Genomic DNA, 12,802 nt, shown 5'->3' with positions numbered 1-12,802 from the left:
CTATTTAGGTAACAGCATCTCAAACTAAGTAGATTTATGAAAGTATCAAATAGGCAGATGGATCTCACCACAGATTTATATTGCAGCTTATACTTGGTTGTTTTTTTCTTTTCTTTACAGTCTGCAAAACATCAGTTTGTTTAGAGAACAATTTAAAGAAAAAGAGGTAAGACAAAGGGTCAGAATTCACATAAAGCAATGTTACTATCTAACATCTTAGCATGTTCCAAAGGACTAGCGGTAAATAATTTATGATCTAACATGGTCTAATAGTGAGATATGCAAAGAATGCAAATACGTAAGTACAGTTGAATTACATTAGCTGAAAATTTAAGGTGTTAAGATACACTACTGCTATTAATTATAAACTAAAATATTCAGTATGAGTTGAATAATCTTTTTTGAAATCTGTGTAGATACCCATACTGATGTACAGTCACAGAGGTACTAACTTGAGATAGTGTCAGAAATACTGCAGTTTTGATGTAAGGAAGGCTTTTTTAGATTCAAAGTAAATGATGGTGAGAGAATATGTAAGTATATGCTAAAGCTTGAGGGTAGCTAAGATGAGCTTCTCTCACTGGAAAAAAAGAACACATTTGATGCTCTTATTTATTCTAGAAATCCTAGGAAAAGGGTACATGCAGCAGATTGCTGTTACCACGACAAGATTCCAATTCAGACAAAACACTGAGTCCCTTCCAGGCCCGGTATGTGTTCCTGCCATTAGTGAGAGGAAAAAAAGAAGAGATTATAAATAAAGTCAGAATGTAAAATGTAATTCAAAGTCCTGTTTTTTAAGTGGTGCCATAAACCCTAAGTCAAAACACTTAAGCAAACTGAACTATTTTTCCCTCTCCCTACTTGCTCACACCTAAAATTAATGTAGCCTTTCATATTTCCTGTTTGGATTTGTAGTTACTGAAGGATGAGCCTTGGCTAACAGCTACAGCGCCTGAAGTTTTCAGGCAGCTTTCCATCCATACTGGCTGTATTTAAAACTGTTTCCCTTTCTAAAATTAGTTGGGTAGTGTACATCCAGGGCACACTTTAGTCAGCGAGCTCAGATGTACTCAGCTGGTTTTAATTAATCCATATCTCCAGCCAAATTTCTAATAGGATTAGAAATAACAATTTAAAATATTTACATTTCACATGACTATGAGATGTGCACAGTCTAGAACCCTGATACCTCGAACTCAGCTTACAATACACGCATTGTTTTCATGAAGTGAAACCAGGTGTAAAACAGTATACCTAATTCACTTGAGAGGAGATACGGCATTTTGTAGTCTGTTTAGCGTCTGGTGGTCTGCCAAAGGAAAAAAAAACAAAACATTACAGGTTTTATCATCAAGTCTTATTAGGCATTGTTACAAAACCACCTCATTTATAAAAATATAATTCATGCTATTTTTCCTACTCTTACACATACAGTTATTTTACACCAATTAATAATAACATTCATAGTCAAGTCACCTATGTGTTACTTATTCAATTCAGGAGTCAGTAGTTATGGATGGCCAAGTTGGGCATAGGCTTTAGGTATTGCCATACCTGAGAATTTGAGTTAGGATATCTTTACCTTAATTGTCAGGGGTTCAGAATCCCAGAATGCTAGCAGAATGGGCTTGCCATACAGAACCTTTTAAAGCAAGCTTGGGCCTGCCTGACAGTTTTCACCAAATGTGAATCATCTGTAGCTATTGATTACAGCCAGTGAGTTAACTCCCACCCCCCGAAACTTACCTGGAATGTAACATGCCTTATAGAATAATCACAGCTGTGGTCATTGCCAGAGAGGAATCAGAGGAAAAAGTACATTTAGTGAAGCCCAATCTCCAGCACAGAGCCTTGGCCCTCTGAAATGCTGCTATTGTGGTTAGGGAAAATGAAATCTAGGGCCCTGGTTCAATCACTTAAACATCACAGGACAGAAGCATGAGAACAGGGAGAGTAGTTGGTCATCGGGGCTTAAATCAGCTTCTTCAACTAAAATAAAATGAAGTTATGGGCAGTCCAAAAAATTGATAGTGATTGAGTTGTCTAGAACAGGCTCACAAATTTACTTTTAAAACAAAGTTGTTAGAGCTGTACATTAAACAACACACAAACAAAAAAAAACACAACCCTGAGTAGCATGCCTTCAGCATGTATATTTCTGGGACACAACTTCTTGCACTTGTAAATCTAAGCCTTTCAGAAAACAAGAAAGGACAGTCATTCTGTTGACAGGTAAATTACAACTTTTTTTTTCTGTACTTTCAAAGAAGCATGTACGAGAAAAATCCATATATAACACTGTTAATCTAGAATGTATATAATAGCAAATTGTTCTTTATACTAAAATATGGGTAATACTTATTGAGAATATCAGAATAAAATAGCAACAAAATTCACCTTTAGCAAGGCTATTGCCACTAAAAAAAAAAAGCATTGCATGCTTTTTTTCATACATTCAGCGCTTTAGCCCAGATTTCTAACTTAGTTTTGTTCTAGAAAATGCTCTGCTTGCACCTAACACTTCACTACTTTGATTTTAAGATAGTTTTCTCTAGTTTAATATACAGTTAAATAGCTATCGTAAAAGCACATAATACATTATGTAATATTATTTAGAATATATAATATACACAATATATTTAGTTTGAAGATATAACAAAATAGTATTTATACAAAAAGTCAAATACATGCCTGCCACCCAGTCTCAAACTTCTTTTGATAACTGGTAGGCTTACTGCCAAGAAGCCTTTTCAAAATTCCCTGATTTTCCACGGTGATTGTCAGTATTTTCCTGTTCTGTACATCTCTATTTGATCTGTAAGCAAAAACGAACACATTTGCAAACACAGATTGGGAAGGGGGAGAGAAAGGAGACAGAAAACATTTTGTAAAAGGAAGGGACTGAAGGCAGAAGTCTGTAAGGATCCTGTAGCAGACAGTGATACAGGCTTTGGTTTCTAAACTAACAGCAGAATAGAACTCTGCAGGAATTTCTCTTCAGGAGAGGAGGAAGGAAGGTACAGCCAAGTAGTAGGTGCTACTTCAGTGCTTTAGTGTTACAAATGGTTCCTGCCGAAGCTGAAAGGTTTAATCAAGCACTCCTACAAGAGCCCTTCCATGGCTATAATTTTGTTGGGGCAATGCAGGTTTTCAGAACCATTATGAGTGGAAATGAAGGGCTGATGGCGACAGTTCTACTTCTGTAAACTGTGGATACATCCCATAAAATTATGCAGCAACCTTCCTTCTTACTCCTGGAACAAAGGGTAGTACCAGCTACCTCCTTTGAAAGTGTTCATTCCAACAGTCTACCCTCCCTGTCCCTCGTTGTATCGCAGCTAGGCGCTCCATCAGCTTCATATTCTCTCTCTCAATCTGACAAATTCGCTTTTGATCCTCCTGTGCACGAAATGCCAAGTTTGTGATGTCATTCTCATTAGGCTGGCTCTCAGAATTATGTTGCCCATATATGTATAAAAAGGAAAAACACAACAACCCTTCTTATTTCTCCACCCACCCCTATCCCAAAGTCACTATGTTTTCTTGCTGTGCTTTGTCACTACTTCCTTGCTGTCTTCTCCTAGCACCCCCTTTTATATATCCATATATATAAAAAAAAAAAAGGATATAAAAGCAGCATTGCATTCAGTTTTCTTGTCCTTACTCTTTTTCTCATTAACTTTCATTTTTTGACTCTTAAAGGATAAAGAAAGCACCCTGCTCTTATGTTCCTGAAGACTTCCTTGCTGCCTGAGGCATTATCATGACACAGACATAGGTGTACCATTACCTGAATCTTGCTCATGTTAAAATGTTGCCAGGTCTGTGCATGTGGAGCCTTTTTACGCATACGAGTTCTTGCTTAAAGGAGGAGGAAAGAAAAAAAAAAAGTTTTAAGTGAAAAAAATTTTGTGAGCCCCGTATCCCTTCATCCAGCCTTTCCTTTGCCAGCATTCCCCAACAAACAACGAAACAGCTAAGCACTGCAGGTTTGCACTGATTTTTAGAAGCAGTAGAAACAGAAACAATGCTCCAGACCTGCAGAGACAGGAAGGGGAGTAGCCGTTTCACATTCCCCTAACCACTGTTCATTAATTTTTCCTGTTTATGTGCCAAACAAGACATATTGCACCTCAGCTCACAGTAAATGAGCTGCGATATTGCTTAAAGAGTTTTCTGTTTAAAAAAAAATATGAACATGGATCAAGATTTTTCCATTATCTTTTAGCTCAAGCTTCATCAGAGGTCAGTTGTTTGAAAACAGTAATTCAGCAAGTCCTCTTCACGACATACTAACTAGCATCTAGCCGTGAAGAGGACTAGAATTTCCCAGCAGGATCTCTACAAACGCTTCATGTTGATGGCAACTGCTATTTTTTCCACTTTTGTTCAACTTACAGATTAAGATGCTTACTAGTATTCAGTGAAAATACCACTTGGTATTTTAAAAAACCACACAAAGTTATTGACTGGTGTAGCGGGTGAAATAGTTTTAAAAACACACGCCACATTCCAGCTTGTTACTGCAATTCAAACAGCCAACAGCACCTAGATTTTTATCACAGCTCTTTGCAGTTTGGACCTATGACAGATCAGGCTAAGCACTGCACAGTGCCCATCTCTGCAAGGACAATTTAGTCATTACAGGACTTTCACTGAGTCACAGACTAGCATCTGATGTTACAGCAAGAGTATAGTAACTTTATAGTAAATTTAAGGTTAGGAAAATGAAGCTAGATAATCAGATGATAGCCTTTTTACTGTATAGAAGCATTCTGTACCAGGAATAACTCATGCCTAAACACCCAAGTTTACATTTCATTTTGTAGATCTGGGACTGTAGATGTGTTTCTTGTAGCTTCCATTAAGAATGGGTGTGGATATTTACATTACCACTTTCAGACCTGACTGCATTTCAAAATCAAATGAAAGACCAGTTCATATAGCTCATTGCCCTCAAGAAGTTATGCTGATGACTATAAATAAGCAAAACACATCCATAAACTAATCAAGTTAGGTTTGGGTTCTGTTGTTTTCCCCCCCTCCCCCCCCCCTCCAGTACAATAGTGGAAATATCCATTGAGTGAGATTCCATTTGCAGCCAGCTGAAGCATGATGTAAAGGGAAATTATGTTCCTTTTAAACAGGCTGCCAGCTGTTTAATTCTCTCAGAAAAAGAACTCACTTAAAATTAAGGGCACAACGTCCTTCTACAGAAGGCAGACATCAACTGTAGCACAGAGCAGCTAAGCAATTTCACCTGCATTCAACAGGACTACATGTAGTCTTCTCTCTAGTCTCTTCCTTGACCCCAGGGAACATAGGAAAGAAATGACTAACTTGTTGACAGGCTCACTGCACTAAAGTCATTTCTGTCACCAAAACAACAAGCAAAATGCAGAGAATGCGCCAGGACCATTTTACAGCCTACTGATCAGAGGCCGTTCATCTCAATCTTCTCATGACTGCCTCCTTCTTACCCTTCCCACCTGTTTTTGTGGTTTTGTTATAGTTGCCGTGGCTTCCCATCTTCTGAACTTGACTTCCTAGTCTTGTCTGTCTGTGTTCTGTTTACAGTGATACCTGGCGATTCCAGACAATCTTGAATTATGACACACTCCCATTTTGCTCATAGACACTTGCTCACTTCTGAGTCCGTACCTTCTGTGAGCTGCTTGCACAAGGCCTGTCCAGCTGCCGTAGGTCAAGCCAGCATAAACTGCTTTTTCTTGTACTTATAAGTAAGTGGGTATGAATAAACATTAATAAAGGGACACTTTATAGGCTGAAACCAGGATGCGGTATAAGCAGCATCCTTCATCTAGCTGCAAGCAGATGTGTTTCCATTGCTAAAGACATTAAAAGCCACTACAAAATCTGACATCATCCTCCTCACACTGGTTTCAGCATAGAAAAATACATAGAAATCATACTCCAGCCATGCAGCCGTGTACATCCAGTGCAAGACAAACAGACTTACATCCATTGCAAAACAAACAGAAACAGATGTAAAAACCCAAGACAGGCATTTTATTCACTTACTCTAGAAAGAATTATACACACATACTTTTCACAGATGAAAACAGCTCCAAAGAGCACTGTATAGAGAACAAGCTAGCATAGTTTCAAAGTAAAGCTAAAGTTTATACACTTTGTCTTCAGCAGTGGTACAGTAGTGGTGTTACTCAGGAAAACACTTACTAAGAATGTAACTCAACTAGATAGTAACGAATCAGGATACCCATCCTAAGAAAGGCTGACCTTTTCTGTTCCAATTTGACAAGGTCCTGTAATAAGAGTGTCTTTGGATTTGTCACTTGTTTACAAGCAGCTTACATTTTAAATGCTGTCCCTATATTTTTGGTTCCTTTTAGTTTTTGGTTACTTTAAGTTTTTGGTTACTTTTACAGTTACTTTTACAGTGTTGCAAGCACCCAACCAAAAGTCTCCTAGAGGCATTGCTACCAAGAGCAGACAGAATCTAGGTTAGCATCTTCGATGACTCAAGGCTTGTTTTCAAGACAAGGCAGCGAGTCCAGTGGGGGTGGAGGGAAGGTAAGAAGAGGCAGCTATCTGGTAGCAACAGACTCTTGCTAGTGGACAGTCGTCGATCACCAGCACATTTTAAACGGTTTTAGCCCTCCAGGTGCTGAATGAGGGCAGAAACATGGGTTTGCAGAGAACTAAAGGAAGGACCCACACTGTAAGCTGGCCCAAAATGATGACTCTGAAATGCAAGTACTTAAGAGCAGCAAGGTAAAACCTACAGTGTAGTGCAAAGGAAGCATTTTCTTCCTGCAGAATGCTACTGAATATTATAGTGAATACTATAACCCTAAAATTTAGTAGCAACTCAGCTTGTTATCTGGGGACATGTAGCCATTTCCAGTGCTTAAAACTATGTGAAATAGAAAAGCAATGTCACTGCTCAGGTTAAGTCCTGACTGGTAACTACGTTAAAGTGAAGCTGGCACCTGTAGATTTAAGAAAGCGGACAGTATGCACTACATAAGCTTTTCTCCTGCTGTGAAGATTGCATTAGCTGGAATCCCTGCTTCTTTGTGCTTTTATCCCAGAGACCTGGTGTCTGCATGATCTTTATGACTAGTTCCTCAAAGGCATGTTGCACTCCATCCTCTGTTTTGGCACTTGTCTCTGGGGGAAAGGAAAAGAGAGAGGAAAAAAGAACACAAAATAATATTTTATATTATTTGCAGAGAGTACTCCTCTTTGTAAAAAGTTATTTTAGGACCAGAGAGAAGATACTGTAACTTTTTCATCTAGTAAACATCATCTCCTTTCTCCCTTAAGGGCACACCTACATTGATAACGATAAACAGAAATGCATCCCCTCTGTCTGAAGCATCTGATTTTTCCACCCAGAAAACTTCCACTGGTCCCTGTTCCCTCCTAGAAAACAGGAATTGTTCTTAGGTTGCAATAACGTATCCAAAAGATGATTATTCCAGAACTACGTTGGTACTAAGAAAGCAGAAGGAGCAGCATTTTTTTTTTCCATGTATTTGCTGTAGTTCCTTCTCCAAATCTTTTCAAGAAGCTTCACCTAAAGGTGCCTATTTTACACAATTTGCTCCCTATCTTTTTATTTTCCACATCATCCATTTGATTGTCAGTCTAAGCAATATTGTATTATTACTTTTATAATACTACGTCTGTCTTGTATGTCCCTGCAACAAACTTGGAAATGAAAGAAATTATCCGTGGTCCCTGCTGGCATTAGTTAGGAGAGAGATTCCAGTCCCTAAGACTCTGAGTTAAAAAAGATTCAAGAGAATGTAGAACTCGTGCCTACACAGTATATGAAGGAAATCTCACTTTCAGCAAAAAGTATTTTCAATTACAGTCAGTGCAGAGCAGCTCTGAAACAAATAAAACCTACAGCCATGCATATGGAACTGATGCCACAACAGGAACCCAAATTAATTCACTTCCAAAACAAAACAAAAAGACGACCTGAAATCAGTTTATTTATACTTATTGATGCCAAAATAAATACATGAACGTATAAGTTTTTGGTAGAGTTACTTACCTATAAAAAGCAGCGAGCGTTTTCTAGCAAACTGGAGTCCCTCTCTTCTCTCTACTTCACGATCAGGCTGCAGAGACGAATGAAGAACATGACTAAAGTAAGCTACATTTGCCAGTTTTAGGAACTCCCTGGAAAAGCAGCACTGCAGAACTGAAGTTTGGCTGAAAAGAAAGAGAAAGTCTATAAAGCCATGTAGCAATCATCAACTGGATTTTCCCTGTTCTACAGTCAGCTTAAAAGCTGCAAAGAACTACTGCTATTAGGCAGAGCTAATGAAGGAGGGTCAAACTGAAGAGCAGCAACATCAAATCAGCAGGAAATAGATGTATTGTTATCTTCTGAATCAGCAGGGAGCAAGGTACATGCCAGAAAGGAGGCTTTAATTGTCAAATAGCTGAAAAAGCACACCAAAGATAACTGAAAAAGATGGCAAAGGAGGAAAATGCCACCAAAATCTCAAGACACCACTAGCATTAACTACTCGATACAGGCATGCAGCCAGATAAAGATTGCAGTTACATAGTTCAGGACAGCTACACTAGAAACCTCTTGTAGTAAAGCAAGAGTGAAATGCATTTCACTAAGCAGCAAGCATCTAAGATGTGTCAGAACCACCCAGATATATGCAGTGACTTCCCTTAATAGAATCACCCTCATTAACTGCATCTCTCCTGTAGCATTTCCAGGAAGCTAACAAGATCTGCTTCCCAAATGAGGTAGTAAATGGAGCCTGCCTAGCCTAGGTTCCTCAGTTACAGAGCATATCACCTCCTCACTCAAGAGATCTGTTAGTTTCAGAGCTTATCTCCCATTTATACTCTATCATGACTGAGTAGGCAGTGGAAGAGTGTAAGATGATGCATTTCTAAACTGACCTTATCAGTTTTATTGCCAACTAACATCTTCACAGTGTTGCTTTTGTTGGTATACATTTCCAGCTCATTCAGCCAGCTCTCTAGTCCTGTGAAAGTGTCTTTTCTCGTAACATCATACACTGGTAACAGAGGAAAAGGAGCTTAACAGATGTAGAACCTTGATCAACCTTTATTTCATCGTGGCAGAACTTAGTCCCTACTATCTCATATTGCCCCAAATAATAAGCAGTATTAGGGAACTGGAGAAAGATGCAGCCATATGGTCGTTCCAGAGCTAGAACACATTGGCTGTTCTCACCCAAAGTCACTAGGGATTACAGAACATAAGCATCTCTGCAACACATCTGTGACTGGAAATCAGGCTTCACAGCTGAAGTCTTTTACCTGTTGTTCTGAATTGGGCCACACAGATTATTTTAAAATAATAGCTATTTTCTCACCTCATATAAAATATAATTACATGTATGCATTGCTGTTAATTAACACCATTCTGGGCGTTAGTAAAAAGTGACTTTTGGTCACTTCGTAACTGCATTCATTTAATCACTAAAGTTAAAGAAGCTGCATCATGTCCAGAAAGAATATTTTGTACAGCAGGGTGTTCAGCCATCACAATCCCTGAGAATCACTGCTCTCTTTTTCTAAGTTGGTAACTACACAGAAAGGGAGTAGTCATCTATAACTTGAGCTGTAAACCTCACGTTTTATGGTAATCACATATTCTAATCACGGTTTCTAACAAATAAAAATTAAAAAATAAAGACATTAGAGAAAACAAAATGCGAAAAACAATTTGCCTTACGACCAGAAATTCACCAGAACAGTTATTACAAAGCTGCTAATTCATCTCTTGCAGTGTGACACTGATGTATTTTTAATTTAAAATATTTTAAAGAATCATTATTTCCTGCCAGTAGTTTTGCACATTCAGTGTTTGAACTAACGATTCAGAAACGCTGTAAAGAACACTGAGAGAATCAGAGGAACAACATGTACATTTAGATAGTAAGACCACGCTTCTGCAATCATGTTTCTCATCCATATGCTTCCTACCTAAAACAACCCCTTGAGCTCCTCGGTAATAACTGGGAGCCAGTGTTCTAAAGCGCTCTTGTCCTGCTGTGTCCTAGAGGAAAAAAACAAACACACACATATACAAAAACAATTCATTTAGAACAAACCAGGTAACTTAAATTACACTAAATAACGTTTTTCTGACTAGCAAGGACAAATAAAACCATAACAGAATGAGGGAAGCAGTCAGAAAACTTCAGTAGTAGCAACAGAAAATTATAAGGGGTAGAAAAGCCTGGAGAGGACTGGAGTGAAGGTTAAAGTGAGAAGCACAGACACTTGTACAGCGAGTGAGACAACAACTAAGTAAATGGGACTTAAAAGAAATAAATAAAGATTATTCCTGAAAGCCAAGCAGCTGGGTTTAGTCAACTAACAGACAGCTGAAGTGAACTAGGTGGGGAGTAAGTGGTTTTCAAGTCAAGGAAGGAGAAATGGTGGCTCCCCCCAAAAGTAATGCACCTGTTGTTCCTTCCAAACAGGAAAGGAAAATTCCTTTAGAACTATTCCAAATTTACTGAGACTGTAAGCAGGCAAGAAATTTAAAATAAGTAGTTTTATTAAATTATTACTCATAAATTACACTCATGAATCTTTCAAATAGTTCCTATGTGCAATTCAAAAGCCCACAGAATAAACAAGGAGGCGAAGAAGTTACACAATTTATTATTATTATTGTACAGAGAAGAATATGTACAGATTACAATAGACTAACAGCTATGTTATCATTTATTTCTACTTTGCTGCATTAAAAAAAGAAAGAAAAGAGAGTGAGACTAGAACCAGTGATATATTGACTTAGTTCAGGCATCCGTACTAAGGATATTCCAAGGTATCCATGAACACCTGGATAACAAAGTAAAAGCCTTGATGCTCTGTACACGCATTGGAGTTTTTATTTAACACACAACTGCCCTGCTTTTTCCCCCTAATTACCCGTTTCTCCTGATGCTGGTACAGACTGCTGCAAAGTGCCTTTTCCAGCTATACGACTTGTGCAGGTTCTGGCCCTGCTTTTCATTGCCCAGCAAGGAGGCACACCCCTGGGTAATTATTAGGCCAAACACTTCTTGGTTACTCTCAGCAAAGCTTCTGCTTTGCACACAGCATGTTGAACCAACACATACGGTCACTGGCTAGACCAACGGTGACTTCAACGCTCTTGCTCTACATTCTGTACAGAATGTGAATGAAAACAAAGAAATAATGTCCATTTTGATGCTTAGTTTTGTTAATACCAGCCCAAGACACGTTGCTGTCCTTTCAAAAGTCCCAATTACTTCATCCTGAACAGTGTGTTCTTTCTGAAATACCTGTGACCACACACATAAAGTCTCCTCTTTCTAAGGCTCTTTCACTCCGTTTAGGAGAGTACACATGGAGCTATAGCAATATTGTAAATCAGCCTGAACATACAGCTGCAATCTGATTTCCCACTTATTGCATTCTGGAAATATAGTTCAGGGCGAATGCTGAAGTCTCCCAATAAATCCAGACCAACCTTTACATAGCTCATTATTAAGTATACTCTTGCTTCCATCGTTTTAACCAAAATAAAGTGTCTGGAGTGTTTCTGATATACTACACAGAGAGCTCGCTGCACAGCCCATGTAGGAAATCATGCAAATCATCCACCAAAACATCGCTTTTCTGCAATTTACTCGACCTGAGTGTTGTCTGTCTTGAGTCATACAGGCATGCAATACCTGCCTTTCTTGCAAGGCCACATCTTCACAAGTCTACCAGAGAATTACTGAAACACAGAGGTGTAAGTGCAGGAATGAGCACTCGATCTCTACTGGAACTGAAGGAAATCCCCAGACCAGAGCAACAAAGCGTTTATCTGTGTTTTGTAAGAACCTCGCCCAAAACTCCTGTGTTCAATCTGACAAATGTGGCGTACGTATAAATGTCAGGAAACAGGAAAAAGGTGCACTTCAGAGCAATGCTGTGAGTCAAGAGTTGACCTTTTCAAGACTGAATTTTATACCCCACGTACATTGGCACCACAAGTGCACAACCTCAGTGTGCAGATGTTATAGCAAAGAGGGTGGAAAAGAAAGTTCCCACATCCGTCTGGAACAGAACCTACCCATATTGCAAGCTGCACTGCGTGGCCATCCACCACCATTTTCTTCACTTTGAAATCAACACCTGCAACATGAAAAGAAGGGAAGACCTGTCAGAACCCCTGTTCCCCTCACAGCCCCCTGCCATCCACCCAGAGCCCCCACTCTCCTCACAGCCCCCCACCATCCTCTCACAAAGCCCCCTGTTCAATTCACAGCCCCCCGCCATCCCTTCAGAGCCCCCCATTCCCCTCACAGCCCCCCACCACCCCCTCACAGCCCCCCACAGCCCCCGGCCTCACCGATGGTGGGCTTCAGGCACGGCTCAAACGAGCCATCGGTGAACCTCAACAGGAGGCTGCGGGGCAAGCAAACAAGCCACAAGTCAGCCCGGTGCCCGGGGAGCGGGGGGGGCACCCTCAGGGCTCCCTCCCCGATCCCCCCGAGGCTTCACCTGGACTTCCCCACGGCGCTGTCCCCGACCAGGAGCAGCTTCAGGGTGAGGCCCGAGGCTTCCATCTCCCACCCGGCGTGGGGGTCGGAGCGAAATGCCCAGTACCCGCCGCTCGGTTCCCCCGACCCCGCCGGCGGAACCAGCTGACGGGGAAGGGGGCGCTCCGCCTACCGGGCGGCGGCCGGTGCCAGGCGGGGCGGAGCGGGCCCGGGGCCCCGCCGAGCTGCGCTGCGCTCCAAGGCCCGGCGGTGCTTGGAGAGGGGGGGGGGGGGGGGGG

General features: G+C 40.4%; 2 protein-coding genes across 2 annotated transcripts; both read right to left on the bottom strand.

Moving 5' to 3' along the window:
* Positions 1-1,131: 1,131 nt before the first annotated feature.
* On the bottom strand, positions 1,132-5,862 carry CFAP97D1 (CFAP97 domain containing 1). Its single transcript, XM_035347546.1, has 5 exons — positions 5,493-5,862; positions 3,794-3,864; positions 3,284-3,402; positions 2,695-2,818; positions 1,132-1,315 (listed from the first exon to the last, which is right to left on the bottom strand). Exons 1-5 carry the CDS (start codon positions 5,530-5,532, stop codon positions 1,298-1,300), a joined length of 372 nt encoding a protein of 123 aa, XP_035203437.1. The 5' UTR covers positions 5,533-5,862; the 3' UTR covers positions 1,132-1,297.
* Positions 5,863-6,012: 150 nt separating this feature from the next.
* LOC118178778 (ras-related protein Rab-18-B-like) lies at positions 6,013-12,702 on the bottom strand. The gene is made up of 7 exons (XM_035347545.1): positions 12,526-12,702; positions 12,374-12,429; positions 12,095-12,156; positions 9,982-10,054; positions 8,929-9,047; positions 8,054-8,120; positions 6,013-7,158 (listed from the first exon to the last, which is right to left on the bottom strand). Exons 1-7 carry the CDS (start codon positions 12,588-12,590, stop codon positions 6,986-6,988), a joined length of 615 nt encoding a protein of 204 aa, XP_035203436.1. The 5' UTR covers positions 12,591-12,702; the 3' UTR covers positions 6,013-6,985.
* Between the last annotated feature and the right edge of the window lie 100 nt (positions 12,703-12,802).

The sequence above is a fragment of the Oxyura jamaicensis genome, chromosome 27 (assembly GCF_011077185.1).
Source record: "Oxyura jamaicensis isolate SHBP4307 breed ruddy duck chromosome 27, BPBGC_Ojam_1.0, whole genome shotgun sequence".
NCBI lineage: Eukaryota > Metazoa > Chordata > Aves > Anseriformes > Anatidae > Oxyura > Oxyura jamaicensis.
Note: the sequence above shows the minus strand (reverse complement) of the source record. Positions and strands in the feature narration are given on the sequence as shown.